The 15,881-nt window shown below is 35.5% G+C and overlaps 2 protein-coding genes across 4 annotated transcripts; both read left to right on the top strand.

Moving 5' to 3' along the window:
- The first annotated feature begins 728 nt into the window (after positions 1-728).
- Positions 729-7,718, top strand: LOC111791303 (2,3-dimethylmalate lyase-like). 2 transcript variants are annotated; one of them, XM_023672594.1, is made up of 9 exons: positions 729-1,146; positions 1,394-1,605; positions 2,867-3,148; positions 3,733-3,855; positions 4,754-4,901; positions 5,933-6,153; positions 6,584-6,620; positions 6,714-6,881; positions 7,510-7,718. In XM_023672594.1, exons 1-8 carry the CDS (start codon positions 795-797, stop codon positions 6,830-6,832), a joined length of 1,494 nt encoding a protein of 497 aa, XP_023528362.1. In that variant the 5' UTR covers positions 729-794; the 3' UTR covers positions 6,833-6,881; positions 7,510-7,718. The 2 variants fall into 2 exon arrangements, with proteins under 2 accessions (XP_023528362.1, XP_023528361.1); XM_023672593.1 differs by having other exon boundaries at positions 7,513-7,718.
- Positions 7,719-9,108: 1,390 nt separating this feature from the next.
- LOC111790200 (2,3-dimethylmalate lyase) lies at positions 9,109-15,394 on the top strand. 2 transcript variants are annotated; one of them, XM_023671048.1, is made up of 9 exons: positions 9,109-9,334; positions 9,450-9,621; positions 10,407-10,618; positions 11,542-11,823; positions 12,480-12,602; positions 13,668-13,812; positions 14,444-14,541; positions 15,136-15,172; positions 15,276-15,394. In XM_023671048.1, the coding sequence occupies exons 2-9, from the start codon at positions 9,489-9,491 to the stop codon at positions 15,392-15,394; spliced, it is 1,149 nt and encodes a 382-aa protein (XP_023526816.1). In that variant the 5' UTR covers positions 9,109-9,334; positions 9,450-9,488. The 2 variants fall into 2 exon arrangements, with proteins under 2 accessions (XP_023526816.1, XP_023526814.1); XM_023671046.1 differs by having other exon boundaries at positions 9,110-9,334; positions 9,468-9,621.
- The last annotated feature ends 487 nt before the right edge of the window (positions 15,395-15,881 follow it).

Below are 15,881 nucleotides of genomic sequence, written 5' to 3' on the forward strand. Positions count from 1 at the left end.
TCTTATAATTCATACACGTTACTTAAAAAGCTTAGGCTAAAACAAGACAAGAACCAATATTGATTGAAGTAAAGAGTGGAACAGAGTGTAATGCTTTGAACTATAATGTGATGCGCTAAAACTGGATTGTAATGCATTAAAATTGGACTATGTTATACTAAACAATATAGAAACTTGCTGGATCATACTTGGACCAATTCGGAAAGTGTTGCACAGATCAAAAAATGTGTTGAACTAGTCTAAACCATCTTCTTGCCTCACACTCCAAACGGAAGACATGGGTCTACTAGAGGTGCACACGTACCTTCTCTACACACTGAATTTGGTGGAGAGGCGTGGTAAACGACAGGGAGAGGGTTGTTGGTTGATTATTGAAGCGAGATAGCACCGGTCTTGTCTCGTTTGAGGTGAGTGAAAGTGAATGACTTCAATATGCTTTGAGTAGACGACTGATGATGTCATTGTGATGATGATAATTCGTACAAAAGGAGCGAACGAGACAAGATGAAAGTTGATTGCGGCTCGTCTATGGTGAGTGAAGGTGAGGAACAACGACCGGCAATGTCAATGTGGTGTCAATGATTCGAGCGTTCACGAGGGAGAAAAAGGAAAGGATGGATTGTGTTGAAATTACAATGACTAACATAGAAACTAAGTCCCAAATATAAAGACCAAAATGCTCTTTTAACCAAAGTGGCTTAGCACATAATAAAAAGGTTATTAGTGAGTGAATTGATCATTTATACTTTTGTGTTCTTCCATCGCTTTAAGCCAATTTCAACCGTAAACTTGCGATGGAGCTCCGGGTGGCGAGTAAAGATGCTTGTCTCTCACTTCCACTCTCTCACAGATCGCCTCTCCGCTTCCAGTTGCCTTCCCCACCGCCGCATTCACTTCATCTGTCTCCCTCATGGCGGCCTTCGATCAAACGGACCATTTCTCTCTCCCGCAATCCGCACCAGAAGCGGGTCTCACAAATCATGGCGATGTCAGCTAGAAACAACGACGAATTTATTGCTGAATCTCCAGCAAAGGCGCTCCGGAGGATTCTGGAGATGCCTGGCGTTCACCAAGGCCCCGCTTGTTTCGATGCTCTCAGTGCTAAGCTAGTCGAGAGAGCTGGTTTTCTTTACTGCTTTACCAGTGGTATGTGCCTCTCTCTTTCTCTCTTCAACGTTTTGATTTTATTCAATTGAATTAATTTTCGGAGAGGTGAGAAATTATTGAACTGATGAGAATCTGACCATAAGTGTTAATTCTGAGTTGAATATGTTAGTTGCCGCTAGCGTGCTGGAAGAAATTCCTTTATCTGCATTTTTAGTATGGATTGCCACTGAAAGTTTTTGCTATAGTCATGCAAGCTAGTGTGATTTTGAATTGGCCTTTCGTGCAGGTTTTTCTATATCGGCTGCTAGATTGGCGTTGCCAGACACAGGTTTCATATCATATGGTGAAATGTTGGATCAAGGGCAACTAATCGCTCAATCGGTGTCCATTCCTGTCATTGGGGATGGTGATAATGGATATGGAAATGCAATGAATGTGAAGAGGACTGTTAAAGGATATATTAGAGCAGGCTTTGCGGGGATCATACTAGAAGATCAGGTTCTTTTATAACAATTTTAAATGTTCTGCTCTGCCTGAACACTAGAAGTAACTATATTTTATTTATCTACATAAAATCCGGTTTCTGACAATCAAAAGTTATAGAAAAGTTGTTCTCTTCGAGCTGCTGTCTTCATCATGTGAATTTGTGGTTTATCCTATTAACTTCATTTCTCCTTTCTCTTTGTGTTTGTCCTTTTGATGATGAACTTTTAACTAAAGAGAGAACAAGAAAATAAAGGTATAGAGGAGAAGAATGAAAGTATAAAATCACTGAACCAATCAATATGTTATGAATACTAGTAGGGATTAATTAGAAATATTAGTCCTATTGGCATATTTGTAGTTACTTAATAAATTCGTTAGAGTGGAAGTGAGTTAGTTGTCAGAATTAAGCGAACCGTCTCAAATTGATTGAACTTGTATTTATTTATTTATTTTTGACAAGAAATGAAACTTTTCATTGAAGAAATGGAAAGAAACTAAAGCTCAAAAGATACACTCCACAAGAGAGTCAAAATAAAAATGATAAAAAGAAAGGTAAAAATAAGTATGAATTATAAAAGATGAAAGATGAAATAAAAATGATAAAAATAAAATTTGATCTCTATATGAAGCAAGCATTTTTTTTCATGGATCAAAGATGAAAATATATCATGCTTACTTATTTGTCTGTTTCTTCTTTTATTTGTTCTAGTTGTCCTAAATAGCTTATTTGGCATTGTACAATTTCTATTCTCTCGTTCTAAGAGAAAATTTGGACAGCCTTTGGTTTTTGGTTTGAAAGGAATAATTGAATGATTAGGGATGGAGAGGACTTGAGACGAGGTTCGGTCTCTTGTGAGGTTTAGCTCCTCCGTTTGAGCGTCAGTTTCCAAGGATTTATGTAATTACCTGTTAGGTCAGATTATTTGGCATTTGAGCCCNTTTTTTTTTTTTTTTTTTTTTTTTTTTTTTTTTTTTTTTTTGTATGCCGGGACCTTTTGTGTTGTATTCTTTAATTTCTTCTTAATGTAAGCATGGTTTCTCATAAACAAACAATTTGAGAAGGGAAATTTGAATCTAGCAGTCAATTTTTTTTTGAAAAAATGCTCTCGGCAAGAAAACCTACTATCTCTGCTTATTTTTCTTTTCATCCCTTAAACCCAGAAGTACTTTTTGTAACTAGCATTTTCATTCCATGAAGTATTTATTTTTTCATCATAGAATTTGCTCAGTTATCTGGGGCAATTTTTTTTGCTTACAAGATTATCATGGCAAGGTATCTCCAAAAGCTTGTGGCCATACGCAAGGTAGGAAAGTGGTATCTAGAGAGGAGGCTGTGTTGCGGATAAAAGCAGCCGTTGATGCTAGAAAAGAAAGTGGTTCTGACATTGTCATTGTAGCACGAACTGATTCTCGTCAAGCAGTGTCTCTTAGTGAATCACTGTGGAGAGCTAGGGCCTTTGCAGATGCTGGAGCTGATGTTCTTTTCATTGATGCACTAGCTTCAAAAGACGAGATGGAGGCCTTTTGTAAAATCTCACCCAAAATACCTAAAATGGTATCTTCTGATTACCTTACCAGAAAATACAAATCGAACAATATGCATTCAACTTTTTGATGCATGAATGATTGACATAAAAGTTTTTCTTTTTAAATGTTGCTAACACAGAGTCTTCAAGTGACAATTTCACAATTTAAAACAATATTACTGTTTATGTTCTCCACGATATTATGATGAAATATTAATATGTGTGCAAGTAAAAGACAGGAATTACTAATAGACTATGGACCATTTTACCGATGAAGCTGTAATTTTGAAACAAGGGAAAATTAAGTCATCATGTTCATGGCAATGCCATTGATATACTTTTTATGCATTTTCATGATATTAGCACAATTGTCAAATGATCTGGGTTTGAACTCTTCTTGACATCATTTCTTATTTGTAACTTTTGGTGCATGTGTGTAAAGAGTTGGTAGCCTAGTCTGATTAGATTACGTGTTTTGGAAACAAGTTGTACACTTTGTCTTATATGTTGTTCTCTGTTAAACTTTCATACGTTTAGGACACATAATTTTCATGATATTCCAGTCAGTGAGTGATTAATAATTGACTGGTATGTGTTTTCTACTTTTGTGTAGGCCAATATGCTTGAAGGAGGAGGAAAGACGCCCATTTTTAATCCTCTAGAACTGGAGGAAATTGGATATAAACTTGTTGCTTATCCTCTTTCCTTGGTTGGCGTATCAATTCGGGCAATGCAGGTATGGCATGTCTTCACCTATAGTATGCATTAAAGCTTTGATCATAGTATTCAGAAAATTTTATAGCAAACTTTTCATTCAAGTTAGGAGAAGTTACAAGGTGTTCTGGCACAGCACAATATTAAATGATTAATACAAATAATGGGTTGAAACTCATTCAATTTGGAATTCATGCAATATTAATGGTAGGAACTAATATTATATTTTGGTCAAATTGGTAAGAAAGAAACCCAGAATTTTTTAGGACTAGATAAATTGGGAACACATTTAGATTATAGTTCATTTAATGCTTCTACCTGGTGATGCTATCTACTCTATTTTATAATTACGATTCCTTTGTCATCAACGCCATTTTGAGTGCCTTTCAGTAATATCCTGGTTTCTTTTGAGTTCTCAAATATTAAATGAAAAAACTGTTTCTTATTAGAGGAAGGAAATTCCTCTAGGGAGGATATGTGTAGGTTTCGATATGCAATTTCCTAATCTATGGACTTAGGAGAAGGTACTTGTTTCTAAAAAGGAGGGTGTTTCTTTCAAGCAGTCCGAGAAATTCTTGTGGAATCACATGGCTACAGTCATCGTTTGGTTGATTTGGAATGAAAGAAACACCAGAGTCATTCAAGGGAAAGCTAGATTCCTGGAGGAATAATGGAATGAGCGCTTTTTATGGCTTTTTTAAATTTATTTATGAAGTGTTTCTCCCTTAAACAATAACAACACAAATTCCCTTTTCATTAAGATATTTTTTATTGCAAAATTTAAAAATTGTCTGGTAAATAATCCTGGAATGTTATTGTTTGGAAAATTACATTTAGCCCTTTTAAGTGTAAAATATCTAGATAACGTTAGAGGAAAAATCCGGATGTTATAGTTTTTCCCTACATTTGGTTACTTGCAGGATGCACTGCTTGCAATTAAAGGAGGCCGATTGCCTTCTCCTGGAACCTTGCCAACTTTTGGAGAGATGAAGGAAATATTGGGTTTCAACTCTTACTATGAAGAAGAGAGGAAATATGCTTCTGCTGTTAGCCAGCCTTCAATAAAAGGTATGTAGATCTTTCACTCTCTCCTAGTGATGTGAATCTATTCACTTTATGGGCCAGGCTTAAGCTTTTACTAGTAGCAAAATTACATCCAATTTTTTATATCATTCAATTTTGAAAATTTAGAAGATAAGTTACTACTCCCCCGCGTCCCCTCCTTTCAACCTCAGCTCTAGTTTCTGTTGTAATTATGATTCTGGTTCAGTTTTGTTGGATTGGAGCCCTTTTCTGTAGTTTGTTCTTGGGCTCCCTTTTTTTGTTGGACTTATTTTTCTCAAAGAAAGCTTGGTTTGTTTATTAAAAAAATACAATCAATTTTACACATCAACTATTTCATAAATTTACATGATTATGCTGTAAATGATATCATACATGCATTGTAATTTTTACACATTAGTTGTTGTGCAAATTTTACTTCATTGTTTTAATGAAAAAGTCTTTGAGGACGCATTTTGAAGCATTAAAAATCTAAGAAGATAATTGAAACATTTTCCAAAGTTCGTAGATGTTCTATAATTTAACCAAAATAAAAAGTCATTGTGTAAATGCAACGGATCTTTATTAAGCTAATACAAGCATTCGAATCCAAACAATTTTTTTAATTGATAGATGAAACAATATAATGTTCCAAGAAACAGCCCTCCAAAAGGAGAAAAGAAAAAGAAATAACTGTCAAATAAAAATAGGCCAAGACGGCCGTCGCCAGAAAAGGGAAATGCAATTAAAAACNAAAAAAAAAAAAAAAAAAAAAAAAAAAAAAAAAAAAAAAAAAAAAAAAAAAAGGAAAGAAAAAAGAACCCACACAAAGTATATCTTAATCTGCTTGCTTTTTAGTTCGCCTGAGAGAGAGTATTATGATAAATCTTTAATTTGTTGGAAAATACTAAGGCACATAATCTTTTAATAATGTGATTATACTTGGCAAAGGTTTTCTGTTCCCTTGTAGCCAAATCAGATTTGCGCCTGACAGTAATTTTTTGTAGTAATTTATTAGTTCTACTGTCACTACATATAAATTAAGGTTGTTTTATCAGTGGAGAGTAACATAAGCAGTCTTCAACGGAGGGTCGAAGATGATTCAGAGAAGAAAGACCAAAATCCTCAAGGTCCAGTTGTCGAAGTGATTACTCCTGAGATATACAGAAGCTACGATGCAGATGAATCAAAAGGTCCCTTCTCTGGTATCTGGTCCCGGAGATTGAGAGTCAAAATAACTGGAATAGATGGATTTGAGAGACTTGATGTCAGGATTCCTGTAAGTATTATGTATAAAATGTTCTTTTAGTGTCTTTTTAGATGTGTTTGTAGAACAAATGTGTCGGTATCATATTCAAAAACAGTAACAACGATAGATATATAAAAGCACCAGCAGGCTGCATCTTTTTTAGGTAAACGAGCTGTAAAATTCAGGATCACGAACGCAAGTATGAGCATGATCTTCACGTTGTCATACTAGCATGTTATGTGAATTTGTATTCTTATATGCTGCTGAATATTGTCGATATCAGCTGGTAATTTGGTTAAATGAATCAATTTTCACTGGCTGAGAGTTCAAAATGGTGAAGTTATATTTTCTTTGTAATACGGGGTGTCAGAACTAGGTCCTTGTTCTACTGTAGGTTTGTTTCTTCCACTATTACTAGTTCATTGTTTTGAGGAGTTATTGATATATCTCTCTATTTCAGGCGGGATTCTTGGAAGGACTAACAAATATAGTTCCAGGTAGTTTTTACTTACCCTCAAATTGACCAAAAATTCAACTTCGTTTGACTATCACTTTATGGCCAATGAAATTGACATGTTTGTGGAGCACAGCTTTGGGAGGTGTGAATATCAAAGAACTGATGGACGATGCAGCTGGTGAAGTGGGAGGGAAACTTTTACTGGATTTTGTTGATGGCATGGGTGACCGAATTGAAGTCTTTCTGGAGTAACTTCATTTTGTTCGTTGCGACTGTCATAAAAATCCCGGAGCGAATGAAGGTACTCAAATTTGAAACCAGCACTAATAACATTTGTACGTACTTCGAATTACACTGCAAATGCTTCTGGTATGCAAAATTATCTGAGTTCCTTTACACGAATCTCCACAATGGTATGATGATATTGTCCACTTTGAGTATAAGCTCTCGTGACTTTGTTTTTTCCAAAAGGCCTCATACCAATGAAGATAGTATTTCTTACTTATAAACCCATGATTAGCCGATATGGGACTCCCTACCAACAATCCTCAACATTATCCACCGGTAAAAAAACAGTTTCGTTTACTTATTCTTAGTTGATATCTTCTTTCAAGTCACAGAAACTGGCATTTCTTTCCTGAATTCATCTAGATTTTGTGCTTTGGTGCAAAAAACTGTTGGTTAGAGTTGAAGTATTTGTATAATTAAATTAACTGTAATCCATTAGCTGAACTTTTTGGATTAATGGGTGACATTTTGGACATTTTGGACATTTTTGGGAGTAGCTATGCCGTAAGTTTAGAGTGCTAGAGTCCAAGAACCAAGTGTACTGTATATATAACATGTTATTTTGTCTTTCTATCTTGTGCATTTTCTTCTTTGGTTCTTATCCAAAATAAATAAATAATAACCTTGTGCTTCTTGAACAGCAGCTCCGGTGATTGGATGTGGCTTGAACTATCGAAGCACAACTGCGTGCCCAACTGCATCAAGGTAGCTGGATTATGGCTATCTATTTATATGCAAGCAAATTTCACATCTTAATATAGATGTTTGGATTATGATTTTTTAGTGTATACTTTGTTGGTTTAGATCTTGTGAAATATGTTTCCCTAGAAGGCTACAGCCCTATGTTTCATTCATCGATCAAAAGCAATTAGTGTTAAGTTCACCACCATGTTGCCTCCTCCAAAACACCTCCAAGGCACCTATTCAATACATAGTCACTACCTTGGTCGTCGCCTCCTTCAAGTCGACACCATGCCACCTCCTCCTAGTCACCTCCAAGTGTCCTCCTCCAAGTCAACACCATGTTGCCTCCTCCACCAAGTCACCTCCAAGGTCCTCTTCCACGTCACCTCCTCCGAGTCACCTCCAAGTGTCCTCCACATTGCCTCCTTCAAGTTGACACCATGTCACCTCCTCCAAGTCACCTCCAAGTGTTCTCCTCCACGTTGCCTCCTTCAAGTCGACGCCATGTCACCTCCTCCAAGTCACCTCCAAGTGTTCTCCTCCACGTCGCCTCCTTCAAGTCAACACCATGTCACCTCCTCCAAGTCACCTCCAAGTGTTCTCCTCCACGTCGCCTCCTTCAAGTCAACACCATGTCACCTCCTCCAAGTCACCTCCAAGTGTTCTCCTCCACGTCGCCTCCTTCAAGTCAACACCATGTCACCTCCCTCCAAGTGTCCTCCATGTCACCTCCTTCAAGTCTCCAAGTCACCTCCTTCAAGTCGACACTATTTCACCATTTCACCTCCTCCAAGTCACTTTCAAGTGTCCTCCAAANACATCTTATAAATAGACAACTTAAATAAACAATATTTTCAACTACCACCTACGTTAAAACTAATAAAACTAATATTTTGATTTTTTTTTAATCAAATCTCTATTCAATGGTATGTTTGAAAACCCAAAATAAGTATTAAAAAACTTGTTTTTTTATTTTTTTATTTTTTTTTATTTTATAAATTTGAGTGCGAATCGAAAACTATGAATATTAATTTGAAACACGTGAATATTGGATAAAGAAGCATGTAAAGAAAATCCCCACAATCTCTGAAGCATGTAAAGAAAATTCCCACAATCTCTTCCATCACTTTCTTCTCCTAGAAAAAACTTCCAGAACTCATTTGAAATCCAAGGTTACATAAAGTTTTAAACAATATGATAGCATATTATCCTGAGAAAGGCAGACATATTATCATTTTTATTATTGAAGGCCCTGCATTTGTGGATAGAGTTAAGTTGAAACAATTTTTTGATATGTTGGGTTATCAATTCAACAAACTCGACTTTTTGGGTTACTCCAAAAAAATTACTTCAACCTTATCAACCGACCCGAAATTTTGGGTTGGTCCAGAAAATAATTTGGGGAAATTTTAAATAACTACAACTATATATATATATATAAATAAAAGCTGTTGTTATTTGTTTAAAAAATATTATTTTAATAAAAAAATAAAAATTGACCTGAGGTATACGTTGACCCGCTTACTCAAAACTGGTCAATCTAAAGATAAAAGGACCCCTATTCCGATATTGCTTGAGGTCCCAAATTCCTACAGTTTCACGATTGCAGAAGCAGAACAAGGACGAACCATCCTTCTTCCTGTTGGTAGCGACCCCGCATTTTCCCGTCTTCACCTTCAGCATCTTCACTGCTCCATCTCCATTCTCCAATCGCGGCTCACTTCTGCAGCTAACACTCTCTCCAACAGTTCACTCATCAAGTGTTGCCCGCTCGAATCATCGGTACGTTTCTCTGCACTACTCGGTTAATCGCCATTTTACTTCATCTAGGGTTTCTTAATTTTATAGTATGAACAATTTTTATTTGTGGATGATCCGGCCACTTGTAACCGTGTAGATTGCTTTACTTCTTCAGCACAAACTAAATTGTGGTATTATGGGGGAAACTCCTGCGAAGGCGCTTCGGAAGATCCTGGATTCGCCTGGTGTTCATCTTGGTCCTGCTTGCTTTGATGCTCTCAGTGCTAAGCTTATCCAGAGAGCTGGATTTTCATATTGCTTTACTAGTGGTTTGTATTTCTATCGTACGATTTTTTTTTTCTTAATCGATTAGCACATCCGTTGTTTGTCCTTCTTTTTTGGCTCCATACAAGTCGGTTTGAGATTGATATTGGTGCCCTCTGTGGCTTTCACTGCTCTTGGTTTCCGTCGATAACATATGTTTGATCAACTTTTCTAAGTTGTATTGCCTTGAAAATATACCTTTGGTTTCATCATAACTTCTAGACAAGCATCCTTCTTACGAACTGATTCTATCTAGTTAAAGACTTAGGAAGTTCTCCAGAAGAAGTATGCAAAATTGAGTCAATCTAGATTCAAAGTCTTGTAGGAACCAATCATTTTCCAGGTTTCCAGAAATCCATCGTGGATTCAGGAGAGTATCATTTTATCTCTTTAGCACTTTTACTTCCTGGGCTTTTACTTGTTACATATACCTTTAAAAATTAGAAGATGGTAAAATACCTTTAAAAACGTTGATCCGGGTAAACACCTGGTGTTTACAATGTACTATGGATAATTCGTTTCCTTTGGTCTTAATTCATGATTGTTCCCCTGTTTTCTACAAGAATCTAATAGCTTAAACAAAGATTCTTCAATTACATCATTATGTGTGGATGAAGCAGGGACTATAGAAATCAAAGAGGCAGAGGGATTTTTCCTTGTATAATATTTTGAATAAGTTACAATTAAACAATCCTCTACTTTACTTCCATGATGCTTGGATTTTCTAAATGTACCATGGGGCTTTAAAATAGTTACTAAATTTACTAACATTACTTTGGTCTTCCTATAGGATTTTCAATATCAGCTTCTAGATTGGGACTGCCAGATACAGGTTTTATGTCATATGGTGAAATGCTGGATCAAGGGCTACAAATTACTCAAGCTGTGTCAATTCCAGTCATTGGAGATGGTGATAATGGATATGGAAATGCAATGAATTTAAAGAGAACTGTTAAAGGATATATTCGAGCAGGCTTTGCAGGGATCATTCTCGAAGATCAGGTTCTTTTATAATGTAGTGATATTGGTGTTGCTTTATTTTTATTTATTTATTATTATTATTTTTTTTTTTCCAAAAGCTGCATGTATTTATACGATTCTTTGATTCTCTGGAAAGAAGGGGTTCTGAATGGGCTGCTTTCTTTGTCTTGGAAACTTTTCGGTTAGTCATAGTTTTCACTTTTCTCTTTGTTTCAGTCTTTTTGATGCTTGGCAAATGAGAAATAGAGAGAATGGGAAGAATTGAGGAAGATCAGGGAGAACCAGATTACTGGTCTAGTCATTCCTCAAATACTTAGTTTGTCTAAGGTTGAACTGGACGTAAAATAACTTGAACGGAACATTTCTAAATGACTGAAGTCTCTAAAATCCTAAATCAGTATAATTACATGCATAACTTATTAATCCCAATAAATAAAATTCCGATTGACAAATGTGAATATTTCTTTAGTGTATCTTCTGCATCATAAGATCCAATATCTCTTACCGACTTAAGTCATATCCACTTTTTTCAGCTCATGGTGAGAGGATAATAATTGGTATTGGATCTTCATCTCAGACCTGTGCACCTGTTCCATGGGTCAAAGATTACAAGTCATACTCATGTATTATTTAGTTTTTTTTATAATAATATTTCAGTTCTTCTACCGGACCTTATGTCAGTGAAAGAATTTTATTTTAGTAACATTCTTTGCATTTGAAAAGAAGTAAATATCTTGGAACAAAGTCACATAAATCAGCTTCAAAATTTTATGTCCATCTGTTAGTTCTTTTTCAATGTATCCTTTAATCAAAAAGTAACTGATCATTGGATGTATTGTCCTGTCCATTCTTTTTATTATTATTATCAAGAAATCTTATTTTTCTGTTGAAGAATTTGCTTAGTTATCTAAGCCCATTGATTGACAAGAAGGTTATCATGGCAGGTATCACCAAAGGCTTGTGGACATACACGAGGTAGAAAAGTAGTGTCTAGAGAGGAAGCGGTGTCATGTATAAGAGCAGCTGTTGATGCTCGAAAAGAAAGTGGCTCCGACATAGTTATTGTGGCTCGTAGTGATGCTCGACAAGCTGTGTCCCTTGATGAAGCACTATGGAGGACAAAGGCCTTTGCTGATGCTGGGGCGGACATTCTTTTTATTGATGCACTAGCTTCAGTAGAAGAGATGAAGGCTTTCTGCAAAGTCTCTCCTGAAGTACCTAAAATGGTATGACCGAAATTTCCTTACCATAGGATGCAAGTGAAGTAATTTGAATAACATTCCCATGTTGAAATGTTCATTACATAAATAGTTTGATATACAATTTTCGTTTAAGCTGCAATTTCTGTTCTTCGTCATCAGCTTCCCATAAAGCCCTTGGGAATCTGGCTTCAAAGAAGCGAGGTACCTTTGGTGAATGGTACTTGAGATACTCGCGAAAGTGCCTGTAGCCCATTTTTTTTAAAATTTTTATTTTATTTTATTTTTAAATTAAGGAAGAAACCGAGAAATATTCTTAAAATATGTATTTTCCCTCTAATAAAAGATCTAACATCTTAAACTTTTCGTTATCCCATTGTTTGTAATATTATTTTTCTTCACGTGTCAAATTTTATTTACATTTTTATATTGGGTTCTTCACAAGAAAAAAAAACCCATGGTTTTCTGTGTTTTGCGCTTAAGCACTTCATGCTTTACAAAACACTGGCAAATGTTGCAATAGATTATTGACTGACACTAATTTCTCATAGACAATGCAATATTCCACCCATCAAGCATAAGTATTGCATTATTAGAAATCTATAATTAGTTTCTTCAATTTCTTTAATTATGGCATCAATAAATAAAAATAATTGACAGATACTTCTCTTCTATTTTTGTAGGCCAATATGCTTGAAGGAGGAGGTAAAACACCAATTCTCAGTCCTCTTGAACTTGCAGAAATTGGATATAAGGTTGTTGTTTATCCTCTTTCCTTGATGGGCGTATCCATGCGAGCGATGCAGGTAGCATGTCTGTCTGCACTTATAAACAAGAGAATTGATCACTATGAAGTCATACAAGTTGGATATAGTTGGAAATTTGATTATCTTAATTCATTTGTTCAATAATGCTATTATTTTTGTAGGCTGAATGAAAATTTACGGTGGTTACTCATTTTTACAATGGACAAAGAAATAACAAACTTCCTTTGTTTCCTGCATCAATTTCCCAGTCTAACTTATTGTCAAAAAGATTACCGCATAGAATATGCTCAAGGTTTTGGTCTGTCGAGGGATAACAATAATGGAAGGCAGAAATGGTTCTTAGACTACAACAGTAATCTTTTTAAGGTTTGGATCAATCCATCATTGTAGATTTCAGATTTGTCACAATTACGAATTTGGGAGTCAATGAAGTAGACCGGAAGGATTGTTTTGAAATGTTCGTAGCACCTAGATGAAGTTTCTTTCATTGAATATAAGAGCATGAGAGCAAGGGAGAGAGAGAGAATGATCAATGGATTTTTGAGGTAGGTAATAACATGATGTCTAATTTGTGAGATTTTCTCACAAAGTAAGTTGAGAAGTCATGTCTAGACCATTGGACCATAGAGTTTTGGGTATTGGTAACTTTAGCTTGCATAATGAGGCACTATTGGCTAAATGACTGACATTCTTTCTTGAGGCTGACTCTCTTTGGCGTAGGATATTGTGAGTAAGTATGGTCCTTGTCCTTTTGAGTGAGATTTGGGTTGGAGTCGAAAGGCATTTATGGAGAAACATGGTATTATACCTTCTTCTCTCTTGTTGGTCCCAACTAAACTCATGAGATGCCTGAAAAGAAAGCTTAATAATATTGTAGAGAAGATCAATTGGATCCTCTGCTCCTGCAATGAAATGTATTTTAATTTTTATATCATCCAAATCCTACGTGAGACGGGCCTTCAGTTAAAATAGTAGTTTGAGCTTGGAGGGTGAAAACCGTTGCTCCTTATTTTAGTTTTAATTTTAGTATTGTTTTTCACATTACATTTCATCTGAATCTTGAGTGCTTGTTAAATGCAATTGTCACCTGTTCTTTTTTTACAGGATGCGCTACTTGCAATTAAAGGAGGTCAAATTCCTTCTGAACGCATGCCATCTTTTGAAGAAATGAAGGAAATATTAGGTTTCAACAGTTATTATGAAGAAGAGGAGAAGTATGCTGCTGCTGCTAGTCTTCCTTCGCCAGGAGGTATGGAGTTCTTTCACCCTTAACTGAATCTATTGTGCTTTACAAGGATTGAAGGATATAATACTTGGTTTTGACGATGAATTCAAAGGCTTGACCTTGAGCAGATAATTAATAATAGTTAACTCTTCATAGCTCTTTTTCAAATTGATGTTTATTAATTATCTATCCATGAAGGTATCTTATTGCGTATCTAAGATTCATCCAACTTCTTAAGGTAAAATTACATTTCCTTATCGAAAACGAAAAAGCCAGATTGCAACAACATGCCTTACCAGCTTTGTTTGACAGATTGTAAATGCGGGCTCATAGATTGTTTTTCCGGCTTTGTTAGTCCATTTGAGGGCCAATGTTAGTATGCATATCCAGTTCTGAGAAAGAAAAATTGCTTATGTTTTGTTACATAGTCATGTACTAAAGTAAAGATTTTCTGGTTCGAAATCCAATTTCTGTACTGACCTAAAATTTCATAGCAATTTAATAGTTCTACCCTATTTGATACAAAAATAAGGTTCTTTTCCAGTGAGCAGCAGGATAACATACGGTTGAAATGATTGAGAGTAGAAAGGCCAAGGTCGTCAAGGTAAAATTGTCAAAGTAACTATATCTGATTTATACTGTAACTTTGATGCAGATGGATCAAAACATCCCCCTTCTGACATCTCACCCCGGAGATTGAGAGTCAAAATAACTGGAACAGATGGACTTGAGAGACTTGATGCTAGGATTCCTGTAAGTGTTCACGAATATCACATTTTTGTCCTTTTGATTGTTTTTGGAATCAAAATGAGTTCACGTAGTATTTTAATCAAATGGTTCGATGCCTCACACACTTTCTGCCCAAGGTTAGTGATGCAGCCAATTGTGATCTTTGTGTTCCATAACCCTTGCATCTGTCATTGTTGTTATTTCAAGCTGCTGATTGGTATGGTAACCCTACTTGGCAGATAGAATTTTAATAGTTGAGTTTGTATAATGACATAAAGGTTTTTAAAAGTTTTAAACCCCACTTTTGTTTCTTTCATTAAGAATTTGCAGAATTATATGTTCTTAAGAAATGTAGTTAGGTTTGAATTATCTTAATGTCTTAGAAGTTGTAACTCTACCTCAGCCTTTCATTTTGTTTTCCAAACCCTTTCATTATACAATTTTATTTTAATGTCAAATATAAAGAATAAGACCATTTTGGTATTTTAATGTCGGAAACGATGCTTACATTTCCTCAATCTTCAAATCTGGTTGCATTATTCAATTTCAGTTCTCTCGAAAGTTGTATTGTTATGCCAGATTGTCTTTTAAGAAGTTCTGGTTTTCCCCTTTTTTCAGGCTGGATCCCTGGATACCCTAACCAACATAGTTCCAGGTACTTTAATAATTTTTTTTTAACGGTTAAAGTAGCTTAGATTATTAACATTAACACGTTCTTGGGTTGTAATAAAAAAAAAAATGCGATGTTTGGAGTACAGCGTTAGGAGGCATAAACATCAAAAAACTGATAGATGATGCTGCTGAGGAAGTAGGAGGAAAAGTGCTGCTGGATTTTACTGATACAACGGGTGACAGGATTCAGGTCTTCTTGGAGTAATTTCATTCAGTTTTTTGCAACTGCCATGAAAATCTAGGGATGAAGGTATTTCACTCCTTATATTTGCTCTAATTTGTATTTTCTTTAGCTGTCTTTGTTTGTTAATAAGCGACTAGTAAGCGCAAAGCGTATGAATCTCTTTCATATTCACGCATGTACATAGTTTTTATGATTATGATTGTAGTGAGCCTTTGAAATGCCCTTTTAGCCGCTAGCATATAATAGGTTACGACCAAAATATATGATATACTTGTTTTCATTGAGAAAGCTTGAACTTGTTCTTATTGAAATATGATATACTTGGACAATTCTATTGCAAGATCACGAACCATTTTCGTGCTATAACTCTGTTTGTCTTCTAGGATGCACCACAAATCCACACTTAAGGCAAGATGATAGAAATGACGACATCCTTTTAAAGCGAAAATTCCATCCTTTTAGAGCGAAAATTCCATCCTTTTAGAGCGAAAATTCCATCCTTTTAGAG

This window comes from Cucurbita pepo, chromosome LG03 (assembly GCF_002806865.2).
Source record: "Cucurbita pepo subsp. pepo cultivar mu-cu-16 chromosome LG03, ASM280686v2, whole genome shotgun sequence".
Taxonomy (NCBI): Eukaryota; Viridiplantae; Streptophyta; class Magnoliopsida; order Cucurbitales; family Cucurbitaceae; genus Cucurbita; species Cucurbita pepo.

Bases quoted from the DNA above. Each gene is read 5' to 3' on its own strand.
- LOC111791303 (XM_023672594.1), top strand. From the start codon at position 795: ATGGAGCTCCGGGTGGCGAGTAAAGATGCTTGTCTCTCACTTCCACTC. The intron at 3,149-3,732 runs GTATCTTCTGAT...ACTTTTGTGTAG, and splicing joins CACCCAAAATACCTAAAATG to GCCAATATGCTTGAAGGAGG. The intron at 6,621-6,713 runs GTAGTTTTTACT...TGTGGAGCACAG, and splicing joins ACTAACAAATATAGTTCCAG to CTTTGGGAGGTGTGAATATC.
- LOC111790200 (XM_023671048.1), top strand. From the start codon at position 9,489: ATGGGGGAAACTCCTGCGAAGGCGCTTCGGAAGATCCTGGATTCGCCT. The intron at 11,824-12,479 runs GTATGACCGAAA...CTATTTTTGTAG, and splicing joins CTCCTGAAGTACCTAAAATG to GCCAATATGCTTGAAGGAGG. The intron at 13,813-14,443 runs GTATGGAGTTCT...ACTTTGATGCAG, and splicing joins TAGTCTTCCTTCGCCAGGAG to ATGGATCAAAACATCCCCCT.